Below are 24627 nucleotides of genomic sequence, written 5' to 3' on the forward strand. Positions count from 1 at the left end.
CCATCCTCATACTGTCCCACACAGATGAGTAATGATGCTCTTTGTTACTCTTTGGGTATTGGGTGAGGAAATTGAGGATCTAGTAGTCTTTAAAAAACAAACTGGTGGAAGCTTTGAGGGTGACTAACACAAAGGAATAGGATGCCTTTGGTGTTAGCCCATTATTCTGAAACTTCTTTTAGTGTTAGCAAGTTTAAGCCAGAAGCATTTACTTTGCAAATTCAGAACAGGCCACACAGTTGCAGACTTTGCAGGAATAAGTGAACTGAAAGAAAAAATGAAAAAAAGAGGCATGTTTCTAACACTCAGTTTATTTAAAAAGATTTCTCGCACCCTGACCCAACTGTACAAGTGATAGATGGCATCACAGTTGCTGTGTGAGGACTTAGTCTTCCTGCAGTTCTTACTCAGCTCTATCTTTGGGGTTATGTTTATGAAAAAGATCCCGGGTCTGAGAATCTCTGATTCTTTTTGTAATCTTAAACTCATCTTTGGACTCCACCCACACGCATACAAACAACCAAACCCTTTTAATGTCATCAGTCCACATAGGAGTCTCATCCTTCCTTGTCATCAAGTGTTTGCTTGCTAGCTCCCACTTTGAAGGTGGCAAAGTCTCTCGGGTGTTCTTACAGCCTTGGGGCAGATAGTTAAGGCTCATTCCTATCCTTGCCTGAGCCCTTAACAAGGTTTGTTAATTTATTATAAAGCACGACATCCTTTTCCATCCACTGGCTTGGGAAATACTTAAATGCCAAGTGTTTGCGTAAAGCTTTTTCATATTAAAAACTACACAGTCTGCATAACCAACCTGCAAATCTTATGTGAATCCTTGGCATTATTATTGTGTGAAAGTGTAATGCTTGTTACTAATTAGTCTGAGACAAGAAACAAGAATAATCCATCACAGTGAGGTGAGAATAGTCATGGGGTGCACATGATCTGAGTTTGGACCCAGATTAACTCAGTTCTGAGGCCTGGTTTGCACCTTGGAAGGCCTCTGCTCTCCCATCTCTAGCCGCCTGTGAGTATTATCACCATAGTGTTTTAAGTTGGTCAGAATTAGCTCACACATAGTTTTCTGCCATGTGTTCACATACAGCTGCTGCTACCTAGGCTGTGGCTACGCCTCTTTGTTCTTTCTGAGCACTTGGGCATACTTAAGACTCTGGCTAAGTGTTTGGGCCTTGCTGTCCATATTAACCCTCCTTCCTGGCATGCCAAGGTGGTGCACAAGCACCAGGCTGTAATGCAGTATGTCAGAGGTGGCATCAGGCCAAAGTAAAACGTGTTTCAGAATCTCTGGCCCAGATAGTTAACTGTGTCATGCTCTGCACGCTCAGGACGACAAGGGAGAACAAGAGAGCACACAAACTCTGTCCCAGTTTTAATGGTTTTCTGTATCAGCCCCAGCATAAAGGGTGTTATTAAAGCAGTTCAGAGATTGCTCTGAGTTTTACAACCTCTCTATGGCCTTATGTATTTGGAGAGAGGAATAGATTATGTTAAGGTTTTAAAATTAAATTAAATGCAAAGTATTTAGTTTTCTGCATTACTGAGGAAGAGAAGGATCTGACAGGGGTTAAGACAGATCCCAGTTCCGCCCCTTCCCCTTTTTCTTTTATTCCAGTTTTAAGTCATTGTTAACAAATCAGGAACAGAGGAGTTGATATACTATTGTTAGGAATACAATGAGTAAAGATTGACATATCCAAACTGTCTGGGGTTTTTTCCAGCTGTCAAGCAAAATTATACAACCTCTCTGCAAGTCTTGCTTTGCGTAAGCACGTCTTAAGGATGTGTGTATTTCATTGGCCAATTTAGCCATGAGAATACACAATTATGTTCTGTTTTGTACCCTGGTGTCGTGGTTTAAGCCCAGCTGGCAACTAAACCCCACACAGCCGCTCGCTCACTCCCTTCCTGCCCCAGTGGGATGGGGGAGAGAATCGGAAAAGTAAAAGTGAGAAAGCTCATGGGTTGAGATAAGAACAGTTTAATAAGTGAAATGAAATAAAATAAAATAATAATAATAATGATAATAACAAAAATTGTAATGAGAAGGAAAATAACAACAACAACAAACAAGAAAGGCAAGTGATGCAAATGAAAACAATTGTTCACCACCCTCTGACTGATGCCCAGCCCAAGCAGCGGTCCCCTGGCCATCTTTCCCCCTAGTTTATATGCTGAGCTTGACATCATATGGTATGGAATATCCCTTTGGTCAGTTGGGGGTCAGCTGTCCTGGCTGTGTCCCCTCCCAACTTCTTGTGCACCCCCAGCCTACTTGCTGGTGGGGTGGTGTGAGAAGCAGAAAAGGCCTTGACTCTGTGTAAGCACTGCTCAGCAGTAACTAAAACATCCCTGTGTATCAACACTGTTTTCAGCACAAATGCAAAATGTGGCCCCATACTAGTTACTATGAAGAAAATTAACTATATCCCAGCCAAAACCAGCACACCCTGTATCAACTTAAAGCAGTGTAATTATATCAGTACATTCCCTGAGCATGAATGCATTATGTAAAGGCACATCTGCTGGTTCTCTTTATTGCTGTAGATCTTGGGGAAAGATGATTAACTAGTATGAAACACTCTTATGCTGGTATGACAGCTTACATGTTTGAGGTTGTTTAGTTTTGTTATTTTGGGGGGTAAGGGGGGAAACCCAAACCCAAAACTAAACCCTAAATCTTACCTCTGTTCAAAGTAGTTAAACAAACTGTGTTGATTAGGTCTGAAGTGTATCTGTTATTACTGCTTCTCTATGCAGGTATTCTGGGACTTGTTGTTTACATAAAACTGAATGTTTGTGTAAGTAGTTGCAGATTCAGTCAAGAAGCTGGTAACAAAGTAGTAGTAACAGCAGAGTGAAAGACCTTTCATTATTTCTATTAACATGTCACTTTTGTTTGTAGAATGAAATGTGTCTTGCCACACAACAGCTTTCGAAGCAGCTCCTTGCCTATGAAAAGCAGGTATGTTCAACATATGCCTTTGATTTCTTTTCAGCCTCAGCACTTGCGAGGAAGTCTGTATAAACAGTGTGGTTTCCAGAAGTGCTTAGGGCATTGGCTTTACTTGGTTTCATGTGAAGGCTGTTGTAAAATTCCCCAGCATGTTCAAGGGAGTTAGATCACTGCTGAGAATCTTAAAAAAAACCCCAAAAAACAAATTAAAAAAAGGTGAAAAATGTGAGTTAATAAATTTATGAAGATGCATACCAGTTTGTTACTATTGTATGACTGTGACTTTAAAATTAGTATAATAATCATTAATTATATGTTGTCCAAAATCCATTCATTTAAAACAAGAGGAGCGGCGTGAAAGAGTATGTATTAATGAGTTACCGTTTTTCCATTTAGTTTTATCGTTTATTGCGTTTTGTAAGAGTATTCATTACCTTTGTAGTAAAACACTTGTTGTATTTTATAGTCACCTTTATTGATTTATGGACCAAATGTGTGTTTCTATTTTCAGCATTTTGCCTTGGGTAAAGGAGATGAAGAAGTGATATCCACCCTTCATTACTTTTCAAAAGTTGTGGATGAGGTAATTTGAATTGCCAATATTCTATTTTTACAATATAGAATATTGGTGATTTTTCTTCTGGTCTTTGTCCTTTTGATTCTGAGCCTTTCCACTGAAGGCTAGATTGTGCCTGGGTTTTATAGAATCATTTAATTGAGGGGGAAAGAAGTATAATATCACCCTTTCGTAATGGTTAGAGCTGTTTCTGTGCCTTTGTCCCACATGCTGTCCTCAGAGCAAAGCTGGACTTCCTAAATAAGCAAATTAGAAAAGAGACTGAAACAGGACATTTCATCTAGGCTAGAGCCATTTTTAATTTAATTCCATTTAAAAATGACATTTACATTTTTAAGCTTTAAACACTGCAATTTGAGCCAAAAACTGCCAGGGGTGGATGCAGGGCAGCTGTGAATTAGTAAAGTTGCAGTTTAGTTGCTGTGAGATCAGGCGGAATCCAGAGATACCTGGAGGAGGCTGCAGAAATGCCTGCTGAAGGCAGGTTAGGTACTACAGCTGTGTGTGCTGAACACTTCTACTGTCTGTAGGTTGTTGCTGAGTACTGAGAGTCTTCCTAAGTGCTTTTGTTAGACCTGCCCATATAACATTTCAATATAATCTTAGTATCTAGATCCTTATTGCTTAAGTATCATTTGTCACATCATTCTTTCTGTTGTGAGTAGGGCTGTGCCATCAGAAAAGTGTTGTTCTTGTTAGTCTACTTTAAACTTCCATTAAGAAGGCAAAAGGCTATATTGAGGTCTACTTTTTGGGAGAGGAGACAAGATAGGAGGGTTGTGGGGCAAAAAGTAAGTTAAAATTTTTACAGCCCATGGATAACTCTAACAATATAGTGAGAGGAATCCCAAAGATTAACTTCTCCCCTTAGGCTTCTCCTGGTACACGTCCGCTCTCAGGGAATGCTTGAAAGGAGCATTTATTGTCACAAGTCTTGTCTATGTAAACCACAAATAAATCAAAACAAGAACTTTCAGCTTACCAGGTACAAGAGAACCATCCCATCCTATTTGGGAGCAGAAAGCTGAGAGCCTCTCTGTTCAGTTTTGTCGGTCACATTTTCCCTCACAAGAACTTGCTCCATTCCTCAGCCTCCTTTTCTGTGTGTTAGCTACCCCCTGTACCTGTTTCTCAGTTGTCTGTTCTACAGGCATTGAATTGTCCTGGTTTAGTTTTGTATTGCCTAGTGGGAAATACTGACCTTATCCTCACCTGCATAACTCCGCCTAGAGGCCTCCAGGATACCGTGAACAAGTGGGAAGAGTATCGTGTCAGCATGTGGCACACTCCTAGTTTGTAGTATCATGTGCTCGAGCAGTGAGATTGATAGTTGTCCTCCCTGAACCCATCTAACATTCTTAGCATGCCACTGCTAACATGAGAGCCTTGCCTTCATCCTAAACAGCATGACACAAGTGCTTTAAAATATGTCTCCATGTGCTGAATTTTAGAGAAACACTTAGAAAAACAGGAACAGGAAACTTGTCTGAAGGTAAAATATTTGAATGGGACCTTTCATTGTGTTTGCCTCCTGTTGTGATTGTGTCCGGGGTAACCCTCATGAATGGAAAGAGGTTCTACTCGTGGCAATGGGACTGTAATCCAGTGGTGTAGAGGCTATCAAAAAGTGGTTAATAAAGGCTAATTACAGATTAAAACCTGTTGGGTTACCTATTGGTTAAGCATTACCATTAATGGTCAAGTGAACTACCTTAATACAGTATGTGGGAACTGAAAAGTTCTTGGATCCTTGGAAAACACCAGGCAGGATTTAAGCATTTAGGGGAAAATCCACATCTGTCTCACATATCTTCAGAAATGTATTTTAAGCACTGAAGTACGTTGAAGTACATAATACCATGTTTTGTCTGCTGGGCACAAATAGCAGGTGTGCTTCTTCAACCACTGTAGACTGCTGTTATTTTTTTTTATTTACACTGTGTCTTAAGGCATTCCTCTCTTCTCTGTTTCAGCTCAATATTCTTCATTCTGAACTGGCAAAACAGCTTGCAGATACAATGGTTCTACCAATAATACAATTTCGGGAAAAGGATCTCACAGGTAAATTTTATTTTAAGTTTTAATTTTCCTCCTGTGTTCCTTCTTGCTTATTTCATAATAAACTGAGACATAATGTCATGTAATAATTTATTCTTTGATGATTCACAGAGAAGTGACTAGTTAAGGTTCCTGATATCATAGCATCTCATTTGAAATTGTGAAGACATCAATGGATGTCTTGTTTATAATATAATGTCAAATATAAAACAGTATTTGGATGTTAAGATCTTGGTTCTATAAACACTCCCACCTCTTCAGTGTGGCTTCACTGATACAGTGATTCTGCCCCCCACCTCATAAAAGAAGACATGAAAAGAAAACGCAAGTGAAGCCTGCAACCAAAGCCTGCTTCATGACAAAAAATGAAAGTTTCTTCAGCTTCCTTGGTTATCAAAATCTTTTTTGTTCTATTGATCCATCCATCACAACCTCCATTTTTCTTTGATGCAGTCTGTAGAACAGCATTTTTAGTAGAGGCCTGGCCATATTGAAATTTCATCATAGAATTAAACAAGGAAGATTAACTGTGTTCTTGTTTTTACTTTTGATCTTGTTATGTGTATGTATTGAATACTGCAGAAACCTCTAGGTACAAGTTAGTCACACCTGTGAGGAATTTCTGTCTTCCTGCATTAGAGTCATGAGGAAGTGTTCTGGGGAAAAAAAGGTGGCATGAAGCTGATTAATGTGTAGGTTGTTAAAAATAATCGGAGACCATGATGACATTGTACAATTTCCCCTTGTTCTTTTCACAGTTGCATAATGTGTGATCTTGTGAATGTGCTTTCTCTGTAGCTTTTTGAGAAGGGTTTTGCCAGTTGTGGCCTACATTGGTATGGACACTGAGAGTAGCTTGTGCCCAACACTTGTGAAAGTTGAGTCGCCTGTTTACTTTCTCTTCCTTCTACTTGCATCAGAAACTCATGGCCAGTGTTTGTTATGTAAGCATCATAGCCAGCAGTCAGATGTGTTAGATACATATTTCTTTTCACAGATAAACTTGGCAAAAAATGTTCCATGTTGATGAAGATTCATGTACAGGAAGGAGGCTTAGTTCGTATGTCTCTGGGACTTGGGTTTCTTGGTATCACATAAGCATTGTCAGGAAGTTGTTCGAAACTGCCGATCTTCTTTGATAGTGGTGGGCCTTTTGTCATAACAAGCATACTGAAATTGTGCTTCTTTGCGTAAATTACACTAGCATCTAGCAGATGATCAGGTTTATCATTTTCAAGACAGGCACAACTTATGCATCTCTGCTTTGAAAGGACTGGAGTGACTTAGGCATTAAATGGGCCATAAATGGTTTCAGTCAAAAAAAGTGTTTACAGCTGGTTTTACTTGGAATATTTGATTTCTCTTTTCCAGAAGTAAGCACGTTGAAGGATCTTTTTGGCCTTGCTAGCAATGGTATGTTTCCCCGTTTTGTTTGTTTCTAATGGTGTGCACTTGTTATATGACAGAAAACATTTTTAATCTATGCACACACACATCACATTTCTAAAAAAAATAATATTCCTTGTCTACAGAACATGACGTGTCCATGGCAAAGTATAGCAGGTTACCGAAAAGAAAAGAAAATGAAAAGGTAACGAACATGAAAGGGAAAAGGAAAAGTTCTCATCAGCTGTTCTGTCTGCATCATTGTTCACTTATGAACTTTGGAGAGTTCATCAGTTAAATTCACAGTAGCTCAAGAGTACTTGTGATTTCGTTTCCAAGCAGACACAAAGCTTTTAAACATCAATTCAGCAAAGTTATACCTGTTCTCTCCGAGTTAGGCAAGTGATCAAGTATTGTGCTGAACTAGAGCCCTTCAGATCCAGGGGAGCTCTTCAGACAGAGGCAATCCAAATGGCTATAAATAGATTTGTATAGGCCTACTATTGTACAGCTGATGTGATCATGCTGTATCACTGGGTACAATTCATTGTGAACTGTCACGAAGCTTTGTGTCTGCTGTTCATAAAGCATTCAATTTTTTTGCATCTACCTTCCTGCTAAATTTCTCTGTATGGATTGTCCTTCCACTTACAGTACACATAACTGTTTACATTGCTTTGCGTTTCTTCTTCTTTGCCCGCTGGACCACTATTCCAAAATATATCCCTGTATGCCAAAAAGCGTGTGATTGGTCCTATCCTAAAAGTGCGTCAGTTCTACGGGATGGTCCTTTAAAGGAAATGCATTACAGAACAGAATGGGATGTAGCATATTATGAATTATTCATCTCTGAATTCTGCACTTGCACGCTTGTGTTGTGATCTCAGCTGCAAATAAATTTCTTGCACTGAGATCAGATCCAGAATTTTAGTTGTGATAGTTATGTAGTTTATAGTCGCAGAGGCTCCCAAATGCTTAAGTATCTTGCCAGAGAAGGATTTGAAGTACTTGCTTTGGGTTTTGGATTTGCTTTCTTAGTTTCTCATCCTTCATTTTAATGTGGAGAGGTTCTGTAATGAGAGTTGTTTAAAGATAACTTGAAAATAATCAGTAAATATATCCATATGCACAGTAGCACTTTGTCAACCTCTTTATCAATTTTTATTCAGCTTAAGGCAGAAGTGGCAAAAGAAGTGGCAAATGCAAGAAGAAAGCAGCACCTTTCATCTCTGCAATATTACTGTGCCCTGAATGCTCTCCAGTACAGGAAGAGAGTGGCAATGATGGAACCTATGCTAGGATATACACGAGGACAGGTATGGACAGTAAAGCATCTATATTACTTAGACATCTCCCTGGGAAGAGTAAAACATTGTAGCTCTGGATTTTTTTTTTTGAGAGCTGACAAATGATAATGGGGGACAGGGGAAACTTTTATTTAGCTTGCCTAGATTCTAACAATTGATTTTGTTTGTGGCAGATAGTTGAATGTTTAGCTATTCAGGAAAGACACAAGTGAAAAAAAAATCCAATACACTTATATGCAAAATCAGCTCGGGGTTAATTTTTTCACAGCTAAGCTGTCAGTGCAGCAGCATTTACTTCCACTGTTTACTCTGTCTGCACAAACTCTCCTATGTAGCAATTCCCTTACTGGCACATGATGTTCAGCATACTGATGAGGAGTGTACACTGTAGGGAACAGAGCATGCACTGGAGAACTGGAAGGACAGAACAGTGGAGTGGATTGAGTATAAGGCTGGCAAATCCTCTTTCTAATCTTTAGTCTGCCAGCAATTTGATAGAGCATTTCTCAAGTCTGTAAAATGCGGTAGTAATACTGATGATCTGTCTCTCCAGGATGTCAGGAGGATCAACAAACTAGTATTTTCACAGCAGTTGGTTCTCATTACCACCCATTTTAAGGGTCTGTTGTGCTTTGACACTGATGAAAGAAAGTGTTGGGAAAATGAGAATCAGGCTGTGAAAACAGAAAAAAAGGATGCAGTGCTCTGTTTGAGATTGTAGTGTGGATCATCATCTCCATTGTCCTGTGTCTTCTGTAGATCATGTGCCCCATACAGAATAGGTAATAAATGAGAAGTCACTTTCCCCACCACAGGAGTTCACGCTGCTTCTCTGCTAATACTTATACTTTCACTTATACTAAGTGAAAGAACTGCATTGGTTTCCTTTACTGGAAGCCAAACAGAGCTTTCTTTCCCTGTATTTTATCTGGCAAAACTGCCATATCTCAGTGCTTTATACAGGAAAGTCTTAGGTTGTCATGGGAATGACTGAGTAGACAGAAGCCAGTTGATACTGATGCTTAAATACTGTGAACTGTCCTTCAGCCCAATTATATATTTTCTTCATTAATTACTCAAAACATGGGTCTCATTTCACATTTCCAACGAGTGAGTAGGCCATAAGGAATTTTTGGAAGAAGCAGTGGCTAATACAGGGTTTATTTGACTGAAAACTGACATCAACATCTAAGCTAGGCATGTCAGTCTATCATCAGTGGAATTTATAGCTCTTCCCTCCTAAAGTAGGCTTCTGAAATAGAAAAGGTGACTCATTCTTTAAGAGAGTGTGCTTTCTCTCCTTTGTCTGTGAAGGGAGTCTGTGGTCAATAGCATGGTTGCAGAAATCTGAGTTACAGGTAAGAGGAATCCCAGATCCCAAGGTTAGGGAAAAGGACTGGAATCACAAGTAAAATTGGATGAAATAGCTAATAAATTGCTTAACAGCCAAGAATTTGCTTTTACATCTCTTTCCGGAGTAGTTCACTGACTTCATTTTTTTTTTTAAAGAGCTAATTAATTGCATACACATGCTAGCCGTGTCCATGTTTCACACAGTTGCTAGTAGGTCCTAACGATGACTGTGTGCCCCACAGCAGGTAATCCAAGGTCAAGTCTACACTGAGTGCTTTGCTGCTGTTGCATGCCTGCTGAGCCATACCAGCTAAGTGAATTCATCTTCTGTCACACAATGTGCACTTTGCCCTTAGTAGCTTCTTTTTTAGCTCCTTCAGTACAACAAAATCCATGGAAAATCTGTAGTTGATATAACTGATTGCCCTGGAGGCTTATGCTAGCACAGCTACACTTCATCACTTTCCTGATTAACTTTGCCATACCAGTTTAAAAATGTCAAGGTTGGAGTTGGTAGTCCAGGTTGGGCTACTAAATCTAATAGATGATTTGTGTCCCATTCCTTTTGATATGTTGGCATTGCACACAGAGTCTCTTAGAAACCACTAGACCCAATTCTGCGCAGTGCTAGTATGGGAGAAGGCTACCTATTCCCTTATTTCAGTCATTTAGCAAGCTCATTGCAAACATACCTGTTAGCAGCAAGCAGCTTATGTGTGTGTGAAAGGGTGGAAAGTTGCAGGAGTGAGACATACAAAGAAAGGCAACGCAGCTGTTTTGACCGTGTATTTGATCGCTAGCCCAAAGTGTCAGTCATAATGGGATCGTTGTTAACACAGTCCCCACAATCTGTTCTTTGTCTGCCAAAGCCAAGATAACTTCCAGTGTCCATTTCTGGGGGTTTTTTGTTTTGTTTTTTTTAATTATTTTTCAGATCAACTTTTTTAAGAAAGGAGCAGAGATGTTTTCCAAAAGAATGGACAGCTTTTTGTCATCTGTTTCGGACATGGTTCAAAGGTAACACAATACTTTAGCACTGTAACCTTCAGCACATAACAGAGAGTGCCTCTGTTTCTTTCTCATGAGAGTCCTTCCATGCTTGCATTGCATTGTTGGGCATACTTTGTTAAAGCAGCAGGTGGAAAGGAGACTATGTTTGTACATGTAAAGGAAAATGCTGTTAGTGCACTGCAGACAGTATTTTTACAGTATAGCCAGGAACTATATACTGTAAAGTGTTAACATGCTTTCTTACATCTGTGTGTCTCTTCATGGACACAAAGCATGGACTCTGGGCTTGACATGGGTTAACAGAATTAATATTATAGAGCTAAAGTGCATTCTGAATTAGAGATATTTATACTTGCTGGGTCTTCTATAATAATACTCTAACAATAACCCATTAACCTCCCAAATAAGGATTTAGGTCCTATAGTGTTTGATGTTGTAGCTACACAAGGCAAACAAAACTCCTCGCCCTAGAGAACATATTCATTGCATCCAGTATAGGCTGTATTGGTCCACAGAGTTCAGCCTGCTTTGGCTAAGTCCTTATTTCAATAAACTGCCTCACTTTTTTGTACTCCTAATTTTGTGATCATTTTTTCTTTCCCCTCCCCCCAACTTGTAGTGAAGATTGACAATTTCTTTATAATTAATTCCCTGTAAATGTAAACTTTACATTTAAAATGTAATCATGTTAGAGAGAACATTAATCATTTATTTTAAATCAGCTGGAACACTAAACTGAGCCCTTCACTTTATTGCTTCATACCTTTTATATTGGACTGTATCCAAATCATTACTTATTCTGACTCTGGTGGCATTTTAAATAATGCATACTTTGTTAATTTGAGAACAGTTGTATAGTAGATTCTTTCACTAAACGATTCTTTACTTCCTGTACCTCTATACTTATTCATTTATCTTTTCACAGTCACTTCTGAAATAAATCCCTCCACAGTCTACATAGCGTTTGTGCAGACTGGAGGACAGATTTTAAACTCCCTTGAAATAGTGCCCTTTATTTAGTATGGCTAGAGCACCTTGTTTGTGTCTTACAGGTACAGTGAGGAACCTGCCATTGGATCCTTACCATAGAATAAGCCCTAGTTTTCCAAAGTCTGATGGATTTGGATTCTGGATAGTACACAGTAGTAAATGGAAGCAAAAATAGGCTGCTCAGTTGGTTTGCTGAGTCTGTTTTTTGTGTTTTAAGTCTGTCACACAGCAAAGCTTGAAAGTACAACAGAAATGTAACTAGTACAGGAGTGTGACGTCTTTGGAAAAACCAAAAGAGAAGCTTGCAATATTGTGAATGACATGGTTTTATGACTTAGGATTACACAGCCACTGAAAACCGTGCTGCCCACTCCTTTCCTTCTTTAGTGCTAGGGATCACAAGGCCTCAGTGAGTCAGATCTGCTTGCTAATCAAGCTAAAAGCTTTTTATTTGTCAGATTTGTTTTCTTGGAACAACAAGCCAATGAAACCCATTGTGCAGTTGCAGAATTTCAGCAGTGATGTAGTCTTGCATCTGTTTAAGCTGATTGTAAAACTGAGTCTTCATATTTAAAAGTATTTTCATTTATACAGTGAATATTGCTAACAGTGTAAAAACATGTAAGAGAGGACAGATCATTAAAATATTCTCAGTAACCAGTTGGCCTAGTTGCCACAAATGCATATAATTTAAGAATTGTCAGCTTTTCTCTCCTTTCTACCTTGGAGATAAGAGAAACATGCCTTAGGAAGAGAAATCCAGTCTTGGGAACTATGAAAATGCCAGGGCAGTTTTGTCGGAAGCAATTTGTGGTGCAACAAAAATGACTGATGAAAACATTCATTGAAGTAGCGCTTATGTAAAAACTGACAGCACTGTTCCATTTTATTTCAAAATGGAATTTAAGAAATTCTTATTCTGACATTTAATGATAATGTTGAAAGGCACTAACTTGCAAAATATGGTCTAACTTAATTCAGATTTGATGATATTACTCAGCCTTTATAACTCAGCCTCTGACATGACTTGGCTAGGTGGTAAGTTGCACACAGCTGGTCTCATTTTGGAGGTGATGTGCAAGCTTAGGAAGTCTCAGCTTTCTAAAAATGCGGAAAAGGTAGAAATAAGCTAACGTGAAACAGACTAATACCATGATGCAAGAGTGATTCTTCATCTGGCCAGTCAGGTACTGCTTAGTGCTGACTTAAATGCAGCGCTGTGTCTCTAGATTACTTCAACAGTTACAGAATATCACCAGCTTCTACAAAAGACTGGGGAGAATGGGAGAAGAATCATATGTACTTGCCTTGTACTTTTCCACAGGCTTTTTGCCACTGTCAGAGAGAGGATAGTGGACTACATGGATCTCTGGTCATGCTGTGTACACCCTGTGTTATGTGCTCATTTTCTCCAAAAGGTTTAACCACCTGGGCAGGAAGTAGAGAGAAAGTTGCTTATTGCATAGGTGCAGGTATTAATGACTTTCTAATGTATGCAATGACAGGTATTCTTATGTTTCCACCTCATGAGTTTTCGTAGTAGCCTGGATACAGTTAATAACTCCAAGTTTGGAAACGTTAATAAAGAAATCAAATATTTGCTAGTATTGTTTCTCTGAAAGTCAAAGAACAGCTGCTGTAGTATGGCCCTCGAGAGGTCATCTATCTAGTCACTCCCCTGATGAGAGCAGCGTCAGTCAAAGTGGAGTGCTGAGCACTGTGTCCAGTCGAATTTTGAGCATCTCTCTCTGTCTCTCTCACACACATGACACACATAGTATCTGATTACAGCTTGTGTCCGTTGTTTTTCATCTTATCACCCCCAAGAAGGGTCTAGCTCCATCTATACCCTCCCATCAGGTAGTTAAGCTAGCAGTAAGATCGCGCCCGCTCTTAGCTTTCATTTCATGAGTCTGAAAAACAATTCTCGCAGCTTCTTTTCATGTCACATGTTCTGGCCCCCTAGCCATCTTGGTGGCTCTTCACTTGACTTTGTTTCTGTCTTTCATGTGCTGGGGCACCAAAACTAGACACGGTACTCCTGTTGGAGTCTCACAAGTGCTGAACAGATGGCAATAATTACTTCCTTTGACCCGCTGGCTATACTTTTGCTCATGCAGTCCAGGATGTGACTGTCCTTTTTTTGCCACAACGGCATGGTGCTGGCTCATGTTCAACTTGTCCTCTAGGACCCCCAGGTCCTTTGCTGAAAGTTGCTTTCTATTCAGATGCTTCCCATCCTTTACAGTTGCATGGGGTTATTCCAGCCCAGGCAGGACTTTGTATTTGTCTTTGCTGAACTTCATGAGGTTCCTGTCTGCCCATTTCTGCAGCATGTCAATGTCGTTCTGAACAGCAGCCCTTCACTCTACCATATCTGTCAATCAGTCTTCCCAATTTGGTGTCATCTGGTCCTATGGGTTCTCCAGCTCTTACTAAAGACTGTAAACCTGTAAGCCTCAGTATTGACCCATGAGGAACATCACTAATAGCTCAGCACCAGTTGGGCTTTGTCTCACTGATTACAACCCTTTGAGCTCATTAGTCCAGCCATGTTTTCTACCCATCTTGTAGTCAACTTTTCCAGTTTGTTTTTCACCAATTTGGCTATAAGGATACTATGGGAGACCACGTGAAAGGTCTTGCTGAAGTCAAGTGAAACAGCATCCACTGCTCTTCTGCTGTCCACCAAGCTAGTCATTGCATGACAGAAGGCAATCGGGATGGTCAGGCATGATTTGCCCTTGGTAAATCTGTGCTGGCTGTTCCCAGTTGCCTTCTTGTCCTTTGTGTGTTTGGAAATGGCTGGAGAATTTGCTCCGTAACTTTCCCAGGGACTGAGGTATGGCTGACTGGCTTGTAGTTCCCCAGGTTGTTTCTCTTGCCTGTCTCAAAGGCAGGTGTCACACTTACATTTTTCAGTCATTAGGAACCTTTCCTGACTGCAGTGAACTTTTAAGCATGATGGAGACCAGCTGTGCAGGGACATTAGCCAACTCCCTCAGGACCACGACCTCAGTTCACAGACATGTAGCCAGGCCTCAGGTTCACAGAAGGGCAGTACAAACACGTGGTCTAAAAATGTTTTCTACTTCCTTGTCCACAGATGCACCAAATAGTGCTTGCAGCTGACATGGACATCCAAGCCCTTTTATGTACAGTTTATCTAATAGGGTTTTTTTAATTATATTCATTATGTTGCATTTTCAAAATGGCAGACATTTAGTTACTTTCTGATTATGCCCATTGCATTGATGTGTATTGATCAGAAGAGTCGGCAAGTGAAACACAGACTTACTAAGGTTGATGGAAACAAGGCAGGTTTATTGGTGTGATGAGATTGTCAAGTGGTCTGCAGGAACCTCTGAAAACTAAGTGGTTCCCAGTGATTGTCTGACAGTAAGGCTGAAAAAGGTGATGAAGGTATTTCACTGGCATATGATGACAACTCTGACCTCTCTGCTTGCTTGTTCCAGTAAAATGGCTGCTCTGTTTCCCCCTTTATGCCAAATGTGTCTTAAAGGAAGCTTATGAATACATAGATATTCAGCATTGCAGTATATATCTGTATAATGCTTCTGCAATGAACTATCACTTGCTGAGTTAGATTTTGCACTTGGACACCCCTGCACAGTTACCACTTTCAGCAAACTGGACTTTTACAGATACATTCAAAAAGAGCTCAGCTTTGCCAGCCTGCACCAAGGATGTTTTCTGAATCGCGCCGAAGTGGAAGACAGTATTGTAAACAAAAATTAAAGCTAAAATGAGACTTGAGCTATAGATTTTGTTATTGTATTGTTCTGAATTCATTTAAAACTTACTGTTGAAAATCCATGACCAGTTAATAGGTGGTCTCATGGCAGGAATTCCTGCATGTTACACAGTTGCAGGAATTAGACAAAGTTCTGTGAAAGCCAAGAGATACTATAGTAAAGCCTACTTTGAACTGTGTTGCTATACTAGGGCAACATCTCTGTATGTTCAGCATGTAAATTCATACAAGCATGGCTTTTAGAACCTGTCTCTCAAAAAATAAACTGAATTCTTTACTCTTAACATTTAACCATTTCTCATGATGCTCGTTTCAGTCTTACAAAACAATCTCATAATTCTGGTCATTATGTCTCTATACTGTTTGGGGAAAGAAGGTAACTGTGTTTAGTACGAATTGCAAAAAAGAAAGCATAGCTACTGTATGAGACATACTGAGAGTAACATCTTCAAGCTGGGCTTTCAAAATAAAAAGCAAGGGGAAATCCTGGCTGTGCTTTTGCTGCCAGCCTGCCAAAGATAGCCATATTTTCCTTAAACTATTGTTAATACCTTCAGAGCATATGTATCTTGTCTCTAAGCTCAGATGACATTTTCTGGGAGTAGTTAGTTGCCTATTGTATGCCTCTTTCTTTCATTCTTTCCTAACTGCACTGATTTATCTAGTCCTTAGAGAAAGCCTTGGACATGTAGTCTTACATTATATTTCCTATCAAGTTCATTCTAAAAATAAACTTTATCCTTGCACTACTCTCCAATATAATCTCAACTGGTATTTTTGTTCATTTTGGCTTACAGATGTTAGCTATATCCTAGTATAAATTGGCTCATGACGGCTTTCTTGTTGTGGTTTTTTCTTCAGCATACAGGGAGAGCTGGATGCTGAAGCTGAAAAAATGAGGGTATCCCAGCAGGACTTAACTGCAGTTAACGAATCTGTTTACACCCCAGATTCTGATGTAACTTCACCTGCTATCAATAGAAATCTCATCCAGAAGGCTGGCTACCTTAATCTTAGAAAGTAAGACTGTTGCTACCTGCTGTTTTTTTTAGTTGCTGACTAGTTGCTACATTTTTTAATTTATTTTTTTTTTTAGGTCGTAAAGACTCCTCAGGTAATGATGTTTGAGGCTTCTGAATCACTGTGGTAGCTGTACTCTTCAGCTCCTTAGTATTTCTGTCATCTTTAGAAATGTGTTTTAAAAGCTTAAACCAAATTAGAGGCATTTGAGACTGTTTTCCTGAAAACAGGAGTTTACTTCTGGTTGAATTCACCTACAGGGATGATTTCCTGCATTCAAGTGGCTAAAAATTAGAAACTGATGGGGCTGGGTTCAGATTGTTCCCAGTTCTTAGGGCTAATGAAAACATAGTGTTCACAAAAATAAACAGCTATATTTTGTCAGTAATACATGTTTTCTTAAACAACCTGCTTTACATAAGTAAAAGCTTTATGGACAATGCAGATGCATAACTTTAAATGTATACCATATGTGGAGTTACGTCTGCAGATTTTCCGAATAAAATCTCCCATCAGCTTCCGCAGGAGCAATGTATATTGGTGGCATGTAGTAATCCTGTTTATGTGATTGATTAAGTATCAGTTTATTTCTATTTGACCAGTTTTTTGGTTTTTTTTTTTTTGTAAGTGAACATTTATTAATTTCTTATAGCATTCTAAGAGCTGGATTACCATATAATAGGACTCCATAGCCAGGGAGAAGATGGACTCTGAGATACTGCTTGCAGAAGATACTTATTTTAATGATGATTCTTTGTGTTGAAATTGCTCATGCTGCTCTTCAGCTTGAAAATACCTTTTTTTAATCCAGCTTAATAGTATTTCCTGTCAGTTACTCAATACCAATAATTCTTTTATTCCTTAACTAGGAGATACTGCAGAGAATGTTTTCAACTTGGGATGTTTGGAATTAGTTTAATTCTTCAGCTTTCATTAAGGATAAGTCTCTGCTAGGAAGAGGTGCTGCTTTTACTTCTTAACAGAGACTCCTCATAAAAAAAATTCCAGGGTTGAACATAAAGTTCAGATTAGCATCAGGATATGTTTGCAGTTTCATATATGTTTGGAGTAGTTTCTAAATAGTGAGTCTTTATCACTGCATCTTCTCTTTAGTAAAACAGGTCTGGTGACTACAACTTGGGAAAGACTGTATTTCTTCACTCAAGGTGGCAACTTGATGTGTCAGCCAAGGGGAGCAGTAGCTGGAGGATTGATTCAGGACCTGGACAACTGCTCTGTTATGGCTGTAGACTGCGAAGACAGAAGATACTGCTTTCAAATCACCACTCCTACAGGCAAAGCGTATGAGACAGTTTTTGTCTGAGGACAGCCAGTCACACCCACCCTTTCAGATGCTGTTTCATGTAAAGCATGCTTGTTTTAATAGTAAGCCTTTCTGGGTTTCCAGAATGGTGTTTCCAAATTAAAAGCATGTTCCTTCTCAGCCTCCCCCACAACTGCCTCAACAGTACATGCGGTATCCTTTAGCTGCACCTTATTTGTGATTTTTGTTCCTTTGATGATTAATAGACACAAAGCTTGCTGACATTATTGTAAGGCCTGGAGTCAAACAGTCCTGGTGTCCACTGTTAGCACTGATACACTATGTTTATATTTTAGGGGTATAACCCTTCAAGCAGAAAGCAAGAAAGAATACGAGGAGGTAAAAATATTTTCTTAATGCTGTTACTCTTGTATACAAGTGAGCTTGAAGAGTTCAATTTCATTTTTCCCTTCCAGTGGATATGTGCTATCAACAACATCTCCAGACAGATCTATCTCACTGACAATCCAGAGGTGGGAGCTTGTTTCCATCTTTCAGTCCCTTCCTTCCAACTTGCTTTCCCTTTTTTCTTTACATGGCAATGTAAAGTACATGTGTAAAAGAGCCGTTTGGTCTTGTTTTCATAGGCAGCTGCAATCAAGTTAAATCGGACAGCCCTACAAGCAGTGACTCCCATTACCAGCTTTGGGAAAAAACATGATGTTCACCACCCGAGGTAACATTCTCACTTGCACAGACCAGAGACTGCGTGCTCAGTCATGCTTTTTTTACAGGGCAACAGTCACGTGACAGAAAGCCCCACCTAGGCCCTGGCTTTACAAGCCTGTGTGTTCCAGCAAATTCTCCTCTACTTCTGATGCTTTCTACTGAAAGCTGTAAGAGATGCTAAGTGTTGCGGGTAATGGTTGTTGCTCCACATCACAGCTTTGAAGCTCCTTGCCCTTACCGTTGAGATTTTGCTGTTTCTTCAGAAACAAACACAATGCTTTACTTCTAAGTGCTTTGCTGTAAGGGGATGATTTGTAATGTGTGTAATACAGCAGAGTCCCCAGTATACATTGAAGTAAGTATATTCTTGCATATTACCTCAAGCAGTTCCTGTCAGTCTATCACAGGAATATGCCTTACACAGCTGTCAGAATAATTACTGTTGTTCTCTTGTGCTCATTCAGGTCAATCAAAAAGGCTCCCCTCCTTCAAAAATTGTTAATAATGCTCTAGGATATGGTTATATTCAAAATACATATTTTATGTATTGTTTCTTTGTGTCCATATGATGCTAGTATCTTGCTCAGTGAGAATTCTTCAGACTTCATCATCAGAGTTGGCTTTCAAGCCCAGTGCTGGACTGAAATCCTGCTTTCAGAAGCAGTGTGATAAATAAAATAGGGCAAGTTTGTGTCACACTCTTTAACATGAAGAGACTTGTCTGCAAATTTTGTCAGAAAATTGTAAATTCTTACTCAGATATTTACTTCTAGAAATTTGAATCTTTTCCAGATCTTCTGCCTCTCAGGCCAGTGCCTTTACTATCATTTATGATTCCCTTTATTATCATTGCTTACAGATTCCACAGATAACCATGGGGAATGCCAGTCAATTTCTTTCTAATTTTATTCACAGTACAACTGTTTCACTTCGATTACAGATTTATAAATAGAAGAATATTGCCATCTATTTTACTGGGCAAAGGAAATAGCTGTTTCATTGACAACTGATCTTCCAAGTCACTTTTGCATCTGTATGCAACCAGAAAACTTTCTAGAAATAGAAGGATGCTGCTAGTAAACCCAGTGTACCATATGTAGTGATGTGTATAGTTATGACTTCTGTAGCTGTGGGAAACTTAGCATTTCATTCTCTTTGAGAAAAGGTGCAGGAAGAAATCTGACCCAGTGTGTAACGCTTCTTCTTAACTATCACATTGTAACAAGCCTGTGGCCAAGTAAGATCGTAAAAAGATGTCAGGCTTGCCATGCACACCTGTAGACACAAGTCCACGTCTCTGCTGTTTGAACTGATAATGGGGCTGTAAATATGGCCACTAGAGGGGAGGGAGGCAAACAGCAACCTGTTCCTGAAAGTCCGCCCACACTCAGAGTTGCTCTGCATTCAGGTTTAATATACCAGCATTTACTTTTTTCCTAAATAATTTTAGGTACAAAGAAATAAAATAAGAGATTTTATTAGCGTCCTCAGTAACAGGTAAATAGGAAGATACTCTTATTTATGTTTATGTGTAGTGGTTCCGTCCTGCTTTGGATTTTTAAATATTCTTGTCTCCCTTCCAGAGCAAAGATAGGGTGTCATTGATTGATTGAAACATTTTTTTTTTCCATTTTCATTTTAGCCAGAATGTAAAGAATACGGAAAATGATAAAATAATTCCCAATGAATCAGCTGGCATTCAGGACTCCCCGCAACTCATTGCTCCTGGAACACCGATTCAATTTGATATCGTACTGCCTGCCACAGAATTCCTGGACCAGAACAGAGGTGGCAGGTATGGCCAGAGACAGTGATCAGTCACTTTAACAGAGTGATTTTGGGGGAGAAAATCAGGTATTACAGCACGTGTGTGTAGTGACCAGAATCTCTAATTAGAGTTCTTATTTCATAGGCGTGCAAACCCATTTGGGGAATCTGAAGAGAGCTGCAAAGATGAGGAGGAAGGTCAGTGCTTCATTTTTCCAGATAAAATTAGTCATAATTTTTAGGCCTAATTCAGCTATCAGCTATCCAGTGTCTCTTAATGAGAGCACCTCACACCATGGAGCAGTGGTAACAGAGCCATAGTATAGTTGAAGACTATACCTTTCAGAAGCCAGTCTTTTAAACATCGCTGCCTGTGAAAACAAACACCTTTTTCCTTGGCAGTCTAAGCTGTATTCCAGATTAGGTTTATTTCAAATGTTTAAAGGCAAAAAGATTTGCTTTGCTTGGTTTTTGTCTTCCATTTTTTTCTTTTAAAGTAGCTGTTGACTTGTTTAGAAAGGGTTCGATGGGACTGTATTATAATTCTGCTCAAGTTTGAGGCTGCTTAGTAGCCATTTCTTACCCACATGTACTCTGAAATCCACAATCTAAATCTCACAGAGGCCCAGCATATAGCTAGCTGCAGCAACATGTCTCCTCAGCAAAGGGAGTTTCTTACTGCTGCCCCCTTTCCCTCCTCCCAGTGACATGCCAGTAACAGTCAGCAGTCCTGACCTTCCTCTACCAGTACATGCAGGGCTCAGACCCTGGTTGTTCTCTTCTTCCTCTGCCACTTACAACCGCTGTCTGGAACCCCCAGCCCGTCAGAAAACTATTCAGAACCAAAGCAGAACCTACCGATTTGAACACTCTCACTTGCATGTGCTGTCCCATTGCCAGGTAGGGTGGTTGCAAGCTGCCTGACAGCGGAGTAGCTGTGACAAGCAGGCACCTCCGCGCTGTCAGCAGCAGCAGCACCCTGCTCCACTGCAGCATGCAGAAGAGAGTACAGTGCTTAGGTGACTGCCCTGCATGTCAGACTGCACAGGTGGATCTGCGTAGCTCAGCTCAAGCTGATGCTTAACAATCTTTGTAGTGTCTTGTGCAATGTAGACACAGCTGTTGTGGCCTTTGAGCAGTCACATTCAGCAGGACTCATCTCACTTCACCTTGCTCACCACCAGCCGTCAAGGGAGCCTGACCAAATGATGGCTTTGTTGCATAATGGCTACTTAGTTGTAAATAGGAGTCTTATGGTGATAATCAATGAGCAGGGAAGGATTTAATGAAAACTGCATTGGAACCAGCTGCATGGAAGGTCAGAAGGACATAGAAGAAAGAGAGGAATATACAATGTTTAAACCAAGGATTGTGCACAATCATAAATTTACCACAGTTTATGTGCACAGTTTATGTGTGTCTGATGACAAATAGGCAAGTGAATTTTACTAACTAATCAAATAAGGTATAAAGGACCAGTTACACTTTCAAAGCTTCCAAGCAACTGTGATTTTTTTTTTTTTTTTTTTTTTATTTCCTGCCCCCCCCCACTTGCTGCCAGTTCAAGCACTGTTTAAAAGTGGGTCAGAGCATTATCTGGCTCACAGCAGGAAGTCACCACTCACAGGTTTACTGTTGAATTTCCAAAGTGAAAAAAATTATTTCATTGATAACTTTAGCTATTGGAAAATTGAAGTAGCATAGTGAAGGAAGTAATGCCTTTTATCTTCCAGATTCACTCTTGCAGCAGATGTTTGTAGTTCGGTTTTTAGGATCTATGGCTGTTCAGTCAGATGACACAAGTGAGGTGATTTATGAAGCTATGAGACAAGTCTTAGCTGCTCGTGCCATTCACAACATATTCCGTATGACTGAATCCCATCTCATGGTCACCAGCAAGAACTTGAGGTACTGTAAAACCTTCAACTTGTCAACATTCTGTTCTCTTCATACAACTTGTGATTAGTATTTTTGGTTTTGTTTTTCCAAGAAATACACCCTTTGAGGGAGCAAGATCCCGAGATTCACTTTAGTTAGTAAAAATTTCTCTCTCTTTCTAGATACTGTGTAGTATCTAGAAATCATCCTCCTGACTAAGTTGTAAGAACATCCTACCAAAATTTAGGGGATGTAGTGGAGCTGCAAAGGCCTCACAAAGATACAGAAGGGCCCCGCAAAGGTACAGAAAAAGATGCAAATAAATGCATTGGAAGATTTTCTTTCCTGACATGTAGTAACAGCAAGAGAGCCATTGCTGTCCTGTTGTCAGTATTGTCACTGTAGAACATGTTGATATAAGACATTTACTTTAGCTGGAGTGCGTTTATGTCTATATGCATATTAGTGTTTTAGTCCATACACTCAGGATGCTTACCAAATTAGTGATTCAGAAAGATGCTATGACCTATACGTGCCAAGCAGCTGAGAGTCAGGGTTTAGAGTTGAACCTTGCCATTGACCGACTTGAAATCACAGATAAAGCATTTGATCCTGTGCATATGTTCCCTTATCTGTAAAATTGCTATAGTGATTGCCTTACCTTGAAATTGCTAAGAATCACTCTAAAATAATTTACTTTCTTTTTTTTTCCCCCTTACATGTAATTGCAGGTTAATAGATCCTCAAACCCAAGTTACACGAACAAGTGTAAGTAACTTTTGTTTTCAATCTGTTTTTTGACCATAGCATTGAATACTCAGTGACGTGAACCTGAGCTCCTGACCAAGCTAACTATACGCTGGTTAAAAAAATAAATTCTTTATTATACTTTTCCAGTTTGAACTTGCTACTGTGACACAGTTTGCTGCTCATCAGGATAACAGGCGACTGATTGGCTTTGTGGTCCATCTCAGTGAGACTCTGGGAGAAGAATCCATGAGCGCGTATATTTTTGAGAGCAACACAGAAGGGGAAAAGGTTTGCATAACATCCAATAAAATACTTTATTTAGAAAACAGGTCTTAGGCTTCTTGGCTTACATATCTGGGAAACAGTGCTATAGAAGCAAGAGCAGCTCAATTGCTTGCCAGGAAAACATGCCTTAACATGCAAGCCTTTGATGGCTTATGTCTAAAAAGGACTAAATTTATAGATAATGCAGCAACATGAACAACAAGAAGGAAAGGGTGTGATTGCTAAGACCAATATTCCGAGTTAGGGGAAAGTGTGTGTGTCTAGCCCCAGCACTAACAAAAATGAATGTCAGCTATGTTGAGACATGTGCATCTATAAAGCTTTCAAAGACAAAAGAGTCATACTGTGTTAACACCACTGGGTGCTTGCTGCATACAGTAACAACAGACTACTGGAAATAAGGAATGTGCTGGAGAATTTTTATCTTAAAAAACAGTAACTCTCTTACATGCACCGGAAAAGATTCCCCCAGGTTTGGAAATAAAACTTTTGGTGAATAAAACTGGGTTGAGTACAAAGACCTACCAGCCTAAGTGAGCTTTGAAGCAGAACGTAAGATAGTTTTATTTTTATGTAGTTAGATGGTGAATTGGTATTCCACCTCTGCTTTTAGACCTGTATTTAAGACTTAAGTTTGCGTTGACACTTACGTGTTTCAGTCCTAATGAAGCAACCAAACCAAACCAGAACTGAGCTTTACATACTGGGGCGTGTGGGTTTTCTTTTTTTTTTTTTAGATTTGCTATGCCATTAGCTTGGGAAAAGAAATCATTGAGGCACAGAAGGTAAGTTTGTTTCATTCCCGACATCTGTGTTGTGATTCATCATATTCTGCTTTTGGTTGCACTGTTCAGGTACCTCTGGTGTGGGTAAGAAAAAAGAACTGCCGCTCTCCCTAAAGACAAATTTTTGCAGACATCATTTAACACAGCCCCTGGGTAGTTCATACAAAAATAAATTCAATTATTTGACTTTGCAGTAGCTTGACTGGAGATAAAATTTGCCACCCTAAATCAAATTCAGAACTATACAAATCCAGTTGTTCATGTTTGAAAGGAAGCTGTGAGCAAAGCTTTCAAAAAAACCCAAACAAACTCTTTGGGATGAAGTGTAAATCACACACATGTGTGTTTTACTTTTAGAAACTCATACTGCTTCCTCCCTTAGGGAGGAAAAAACGCACGATGTTTTTCCACTGAAAATGAATGGCAAAGTTACCTCGCCCCTTGTAAATAAATTTATCTATATAAAGATGTCACAGTAATATATGAATATTTGCTGTATATTTTTGCTGCTGAGATTTCAGAACAAGTTGGGGGAATGAGCTTTTAGTCACAGGCAATAAGCACAGGTATAGTAAATGATTTATTTATACAGTTATTTTTCTCCTTGTTTTTAAGTAATTATACCAATGCTAGATATGAACAGCAAAATAAAGGCTCAAAATGAATGACTCTTTTTTTTCTTATATACCCAAGGGTTGGTTTTACTGAACCAAAAGGGATT

At 39.5% G+C, this 24627-nt stretch overlaps 1 protein-coding gene across 2 annotated transcripts in view; it reads left to right on the plus strand.

Annotated features, from left to right (window-relative positions):
* Nucleotides 1-24627, plus strand: part of APPL2 (adaptor protein, phosphotyrosine interacting with PH domain and leucine zipper 2) — a 39092-nt gene that overhangs the window by 13219 nt on the left and 1246 nt on the right. Inside the window, exons 3-20 of one of the 2 annotated variants that reach the window (XM_059816010.1) lie at nt 2921-2980; nt 3483-3554; nt 5522-5609; nt 6978-7031; nt 7139-7197; nt 8162-8308; nt 10587-10669; nt 16290-16448; nt 17562-17750; nt 18069-18111; nt 18189-18245; nt 18360-18448; nt 20084-20236; nt 20354-20406; nt 21942-22116; nt 22818-22854; nt 22984-23124; nt 23859-23906. In XM_059816010.1, the coding sequence (XP_059671993.1) occupies nt 2921-2980; nt 3483-3554; nt 5522-5609; nt 6978-7031; nt 7139-7197; nt 8162-8308; nt 10587-10669; nt 16290-16448; nt 17562-17750; nt 18069-18111; nt 18189-18245; nt 18360-18448; nt 20084-20236; nt 20354-20406; nt 21942-22116; nt 22818-22854; nt 22984-23124; nt 23859-23906 (1707 nt within the window). The remainder of the gene's footprint in view (nt 1-2920; nt 2981-3482; nt 3555-5521; nt 5610-6977; nt 7032-7138; nt 7198-8161; nt 8309-10586; nt 10670-16289; nt 16449-17561; nt 17751-18068; nt 18112-18188; nt 18246-18359; nt 18449-20083; nt 20237-20353; nt 20407-21941; nt 22117-22817; nt 22855-22983; nt 23125-23858; nt 23907-24627) is intronic. The other variant, XM_059816008.1, reaches the window with a different exon arrangement.

Source organism: Gavia stellata, chromosome 4, assembly GCF_030936135.1.
Source record: "Gavia stellata isolate bGavSte3 chromosome 4, bGavSte3.hap2, whole genome shotgun sequence".
In the NCBI taxonomy this organism is placed as follows: Eukaryota; Metazoa; Chordata; class Aves; order Gaviiformes; family Gaviidae; genus Gavia; species Gavia stellata.